General features: G+C 41.0%; 1 protein-coding gene across 31 annotated transcripts in view; it reads right to left on the bottom strand.

Moving 5' to 3' along the window:
- Positions 1–5,979, bottom strand: part of SORBS1 (sorbin and SH3 domain containing 1) — a 128,591-nt gene extending 122,612 nt beyond the window's left edge. For 4 of the 31 annotated variants that reach the window (XM_054581272.1, XM_054581260.1, XM_054581258.1 and 1 more), the window contains exon 1: positions 5,240–5,944. In XM_054581272.1, coding sequence (XP_054437247.1) covers positions 5,240–5,361 — 122 coding nt within the window. In that variant the 5' untranslated portion in view covers positions 5,362–5,944. Of the gene's footprint in view, positions 1–5,239 lie in introns of all 31 variants that reach the window. The other 27 variants (XM_054581245.1, XM_054581248.1, XM_054581247.1 and 24 more) reach the window with 17 other exon arrangements.
- Between the last annotated feature and the right edge of the window lie 1,077 nt (positions 5,980–7,056).

A 7,056-nucleotide genomic window follows, 5' to 3' on the forward strand; every position in this document is an offset into this window, starting at 1 on the left:
TAGGAGCACAAACAGATTTAAAAAAAGTTTCCCTCTGTCTTGCTATTTTATACCCCTTCCCTTTAGCCCATTCTCCTATCCTTCTTCTAACTTCCTCAGGGTGCCTTTGGCCTCTTGACAACAGAACCTGATTTCCAGGTTCTGTTGTCAAGAGCCCTCCACAGCTGACGGACCAGACAGTGTCACTTTTCCTTTTAGAACCTTTTGATATTGCCCCATAACTCACTGAACAATGCAAAGTCCTGATAATGAACTACCAGGATCAACTGAACCCATTATTCACCTCCCCCCACCTTCCCTCCCGGTCTCCGCTCCTCCAATCTGGCCTCATACACGAAGCCCACCAGACAGCAAGCACCTTCAGGCAGGGCAGCATCCCGTTTACGTCTATTCTAACATCTAATAAGGCACCCAGCACAGAGCAAGCTCCCAGTTAATACTGGTGGGGTGAATAGCTGTCCGTGGCATATGCCTGAGTGCACTGCTCTCTCCTCTTTTCCTTGCCACGCCCTCCAGCCGACACCTGATAAGTTGCCTAGCCTCATCATCTCTTCCATCTGCATGACTCATATGTTCTAGCCACCTCTGCGTTTCCTTGCACACTCACCATTCTATTCCATCACCTCATTCTCAGACCATTACAATAGCCTAATAAGGCTCAGAATCACCCCTACAGTCCGTGTACTGCCACATTCTGACTTCAGCAGTGAAAGAGTTCCCAGGACAGAATTCAATGGGGGAAAAAAATCTACAGGTCTCCTCTGAGCTGGGGGTTGGTGAGGGGAGGGGCGGTTGGCTGGGCAGTATGGGGCAAAAGGAAAAAAGGTGGTGAAGCTCCTAGGAAACAATAATGTATCTAAAATACAGATCCATTGATACCATTCGAACAGCATTTCTTTAGCACTGACTATGTACCCAGGACAGTGCTTGGCCCAGAGGACACCAGCATGAATCAGATACAGCTATTGTCTTTGAGGCTATCACAGAGTAATAGGGCACAGACATATCCCTTTTAAACATAATACGATGGGCAACCCTTCTGCTAGCAGCCTGACCTAAGTGTTGCAGGAGCACAGAAAGGAAAGGAATGAATTCTGCATGGGAGAGAGAATCAAGGAATAAATAAACACTAAAATTTAAAAACGTTCAGTGACATACCTTCTCAAACCCCCTCCAATGCCACACTTTGGGAAACACTAGTCTAAAACATGAAGTCCAAATTCCTTAAGATGAGGTTCCAAGTACTTTTCCGGTCTCATTTCCCCCATATCCTCCATAAGCCCTAAACTCCCTGTGCACCGTCTGTGCCACTCCTACTGACCCCGGACAAGTTTTCCCGTTTCTGAGTCTTCAGTCTCCTTGTTTCTTACCACTAACACCCTTTGTCTCACTTCCCCAAACTTTAAGGCAATCCCAGCAGCCAGATCCACTTGCCCCACAAAAACTAAAGGTCTTTATTTTGGATTAGTTTTGTTTTTTAAATCCCCATTAAAATTCATGATGATAAGAAACTCATTTTAATAAGGCCTATTTATAATCACAGGATTAAGAAATCCCAAGCCCAAGTCCCACTAAAACCATCACACACTCCGGCCAGGACCACACGGGTGGGCGGGGCAGAGGGGCAGATCCAGAGCTAGAGATTAACTACCAATAAAGCTGAAAGCATTTTTAACCTTTTATATCTAAATGGAGCTTTGCAATCAATATACAAAGTTGATTCTGCCAAAAAAAAAAAAATTGCCAACAACTGAAATAGCTTAAAGTCTTATAAAAGCAGTGTTATTTGAACTTCAGACAATAGAACTTAGGAGATAACCTGTGACCATATATTATTTATATAATATAATACATGCTTTGCAGCAAACGTAATAGAGGGTTAATATTCTAATATTCTTCTTTTTTTAAAATCTTCACCTAAGGGCATTTTTTATTGCTTTTAGAGAGAAAGGAAGAGAGAGAGAGGAACATTGATGTTAAAGAAAAACATTGATCAGTTGCCTCCCACACATGCCCAGTCTGGGGATCGAACCCACAACCTAGGTATGTGCCCTGACTGAGAATTGAACCTGCAACTTTTTCATTATAGGATGACACTCCTGACAACTGAGCCACACCAGCCAGGGCAGGTTAGTATCTTTATTTTATAGTGTACGCATACTAACTGCCAAGAAAAAAATTTAAAAGGCATGAAGAAATAATTCCCAGAAGAAAAATTCAAATCTATGAGAAAATGTTCACTTAACATGATTAATTTAAAACAAGATTTAAATAATGACTAATTATTTTTTCCACATCTAAAATTACTCCACAAATTTAAAAACATTAATACTCAATGTGGACAAATGCAAAGATGCTGGCATTTTCCTGTACAGGCAGTGACACTGTAGATTGTTCCTACTGTTTTCAGCACAGTGTATCAGCAGCTATGTACCTTGTGCCCTTGGTGCTTTACGGGAATCTCACCTGAAGAAAGAGCCCCAAATGACAATAAAGAAATGCAGACAGAGATGTTTGTCACAGATTTATTAAGAATAGTGAAAAACTAGTAACACTTCAGTATTTGGTGACAGCAGACCAGACCAACTTCATGGCTACGCACCTCTGTGTGGACTGCAGAATAGTCACGAAAACAAATGGTTCCATGGACCACACAACATGGGAAAAAACTTATCATAAGAGTAGATGAATAAAGCAAGGTATAGGTCTGTGTGACATTTGGGATTATAATCACACAAAAAACAAAACACAAGCATATATTTGAAAGGAAATATGCCCAAATTCTAGTAACAATGTGGTAATGTGGAATTACAGGTAACATTACTTCATTCATATTTTCCAACCTGTTTATAAGACAGTTATAATATTTTTTCAATGAAAGGTAATTTTTTATTCCTAGCTCATACCTGGCATTTGATATGCAATTGTTTAATCTTCAGAACTCTCAAGAGAAAATTCTAGGAGGCAAGCTTTAAAAAATGCCACTAACAATCTTGTCCATTAGAACATAGCAGCCCCACATGATGCAATCTTCCACAGAACTAATGGCAAATACCCTAAATGTGGAATTTCAACATGAATCGCCAGTGATTGCTTTTGTTGAATGAAGCCAAATTACTCCCATGCAGTGTCTTATGAGGACGGGGGTGGATGGGGTGGGGATAAAATGACTAGAATGTTCAGCCAGATTTCCTAAAGAAGCAATCGCACTAAAAGGTTTTGTCTTAAAATAGTCAGCAAAGGCTGCCAGGTGACAGCACACACAGCACCCCACTGCTCCCTAGGACCCTGGTTGCCAATTCCCGGCTCCTAATCCGACTTCATGGCATTCCACGGCCCTGAGCTCCTTCTCAAACTCTTTATATGTACAACTCTGGGCACACAAAGTTTCTGAAACATGCACTGTTAACCAAGATGAGTCTTAAACACAAAAACTGGCCCATTTGTGTTTCCCAAATATGGCTGTGTCTACAGAGCCAAAACAAAGCTGTCTAATTGCAGCATCCAGCACATTTAGAACCCTTCACTCAGACAATCTAGATAATTCAAATGACAGCAGATTCACAAATTCATTAGATAAAAGCAGAACATCTGAGCTCTGTTTAAACTGTAAACACAGAACCTCAAACTAATGAGGCAAGCCTTGGCTATAGACGACACCTTTCTTCTGAAGTGGCCACAACACCATGTCTACCTGTAGAAAAAGCATGAGTGAAAGCATTCTGAATTCTCAGGAGAGTCAAAATTGGGCTCTAGGCTGCAATATAAGGAAAGGAGACTGAGATGTTACTGTGTGTGACTGAAAAAAAATCTTTAAAAATCTGAAAAAGGGTCTGTTAGACGTTGAGAACGAGGAAGAAGGGTGGGTTTGATATGGCAGGAGAGGTGTCCCCTCTTACAGACAATCCACAGTTCAACTTTTCTTTTAAACCACAAAATTCCTCAGGCTACATATTTACCACACCATATATCATACAGACATCTGCAGCGCAGGCCCATAGCAGGCTCAGGAATGAGGGAACAGAAGTTCCATTCAGTGAAAGGACTTAAATACCTCAATTCATAATACTGGCTTATTCAGGAATTGTTTGTTTTCTTTGAGAAGTCTTGAAGTTTTACTGAAAGTGTACTAACCTAGTAAAAAGCCAACATGAAACACTGAAAACACCATCTTTTCTAAGAAAACCTCTCTTCTTGGTGGCATTTATTTAATAACGGGTGGAACACACACAGAGAGGCCCAGAATCAATAATCCCTGAACTCAGGCCTGCGCTGAGGCCTGTGGAGATCATTAGCCCCTGACTGTAGCGAACATGAGACCCCAACTTCCGTGAGTCACACAGTTGAGTTATATTACATTAGCCACTTTTCTCTGTTCTGTTAATTTTATCTTGCACCGATTTTAGGCATTTTTTCCCAAAATATGAGGCAAAAAAGTTGCACTCAACCATTAGAGAATACAGTGCAAATTTCTGAAATAGGTTTTCTTCAAAATAAGCTAAAACTACTAAAATATTCAACATAGCGCCAAACTCATAGCAAACATTCAATAAAAATGTATTTTAAAAAAATCTATGTTGTCTCTCAGGCCAGATTACCTGGAAATAGGTTGGCATCTATTGTACATTTATATACAGATAAACAAAAATGTTAATTATGTGCCTATATATGCATACACACACCCTTCCAACTTCCGTTGCTCTATGTGCATCCAACTATCTCAATGACCACTTTGAACATCAATGGTCTAAATGTACCACTTAAAAGACATTGTCAGAGGATCAAAAAACAAGGCCAAACTGTATGCTATCTATAAGAAACCACTTTATGAAGTCAAATATAGATGAAAAATAAATGGATAGAGAAAAATATATCATGCTAATAGTTGGTATACGTGTTCAGTGGCTTTGAAAAAACAAATAAACAAACAAAACAAAACAAGGGTCAGAAGAACTGGGCTTGAATCCAAGCTCTACCAGAGCCCAGAACTCCTTCTTAAACTCTTTATATGTATGACTCTGGGCACACAAAGTTTCATTTTTGTCAGGGCTGTTCAAATTGAGAAAATCCTTAATTTCTCAGCTTTAGAGTTTACTCATCTATAAAACAGAATACCTAAATTAATAAGGTGTTTCTAATATTAAATTTAAAAATATATATGAACTCTGGCCATGTGGCTCAGTTGGTTAGAGCATTGTCCCATATACCAAAAGATTGCGGGTTCGATCAGAGCACATACCTAGGTTGTGGGTTCGATCCCCGGATGGGCCACGTACAGGAGACATCAGATTGATGTTTCTCTCTCCCATCAATATTTCTCTCCCTCTCTCTCCTTCTTCTCTCTCTAAAATCAATAAACATATCCTCGTGTAAAGATTAAAAAAATAGGCTTCATCCTATTTAAAGATACATATGTATGAAACATTCTAAATTGTTGTATGATAAAAGGAAAGTATTCTAGCCAAGAAGGTCCTGGTTTAATCCTATTACCCTTTGTTTATTGCTTTAATATACTGATTAATATAATCACTCTGTATCTTATTGTGAGGTTGATATTACCAACACTTACTGTACAAAACGTCAGGCTTTACTAACTGAAGTAGCTTCTAAGAGCCAAGACACCCGTCTCTGGCTCTGCCTTCCTGTGCAAAGTCGGGCAATGAAGGGCACTCTCGATAAAGGCATCAGGTATGAACCTTGAGAACATTATGTTCAGGGAATAAGCTAAAGAGTAGATGATTCCACTTATATGAGGTTGCTAGAGTAGTCAAACACAGAGACAGAAAGTAGAATGGCTGCCAGGAGCTGGGGCATCAGGGAGAACGGGGCATTGTTTAATGGATATAGACTTTCTGTTTTACAAGCTAAGAAGGGTTTGGGATGTATGGTGGTGGTGGTGGTTACACACAACGTGTATGTACTCAGCACCACTGAACTTAAAGAGGAGTTAAGATGTTAAATTTTACATTATGTGTGTTTTACCACAATAAAAACAATTTTTTTTTGGTTTTTTTTTTTAAAGGGAGACTTTAGAGTTGCTATCTCTTTAAGGTCAGGTGCCAAGGAAGCGAACCATTCCCAGCGAAACCTGTTTATGGCGCACGCATTCTGTGCAAGGCCCTGTGCTCAGGCTTTGGATCAGGCAGATGAACCATCTCTTCGTTTCCTAAATGCTAACTGTGAACCAGCCATTTCACATAAAAGACTCATGGAAGAGTCTTCCAGAAGCCGGCAGGAAGGCTGGATTACAGACCCTGGTGTGGGCTTCCAAGCCTGTGCTCTTTCTCACCCACAACATGGCCTCACCCACAGAGGCACCAAACAGCCCCTGCCTGAATCCAGAGGTCCTTATGTGAAGGCTGTTCAGAGAATACACAGGCCTAAAAAAGAGACGCAGGTAACTTTAGGGGGCATTTTTATCCAGCTATGGTAAAGAAATAATCCAATTTAACAGCCAAGATAAGACATGCTGTCTGCCCTCAGAGACCTCACCTTCTAGCTGGGGACAGAAGGCCAGCTGCCTCGAACCCTTGACGAATCACTACAGGCAGCACGGCGGAGTAGCTACAGACTGCCCTCCACTGTAAGGATGTGCCAGGTGGGGGAATGCCAAGCTTCAAGGCCTACCTGCAAAAGACCAGGGGCCATGCTGACAAAAGCACCTTTTCTGAATGCTTAAAATATCCCTGTAGATCTTATGATATTAACTTCTGCATGGAGAGTGTTCATGAGTGGGGGGGGGGGGGGGGGGAGTTAAACTGAATATGTTCACACACGGCATTTCCCAGCAGCCTTTAGGAAGCAATGACACCCACCAACACCCCCTTACCCACAAAAACCTTTAAAAAATGTGTAGATGAACTCTAGAATAAATATAACTGATTTTAGTTGCTGCTAGATGCATGATCTGAGGTTGGTCAGTTAACCTTGTCAAGCCTCAGTTTCCTCATCTATAAAATGGGGATAACAACAGCCACCAATTTCAGCATTCTGGGGAGCATTTAATCAGGCCAAGCACGTCAAGTGTGCCCATCACAGCGTTAGAAAGTGCTCTCT

This window comes from Pteronotus mesoamericanus, unplaced genomic scaffold (genome assembly GCF_021234165.1).
Source record: "Pteronotus mesoamericanus isolate MK-2021 breed Mesoamerican mustached bat unplaced genomic scaffold, CSHL_Meso_final contig_657, whole genome shotgun sequence".
Taxonomy (NCBI): domain Eukaryota; kingdom Metazoa; phylum Chordata; class Mammalia; order Chiroptera; family Mormoopidae; genus Pteronotus; species Pteronotus mesoamericanus.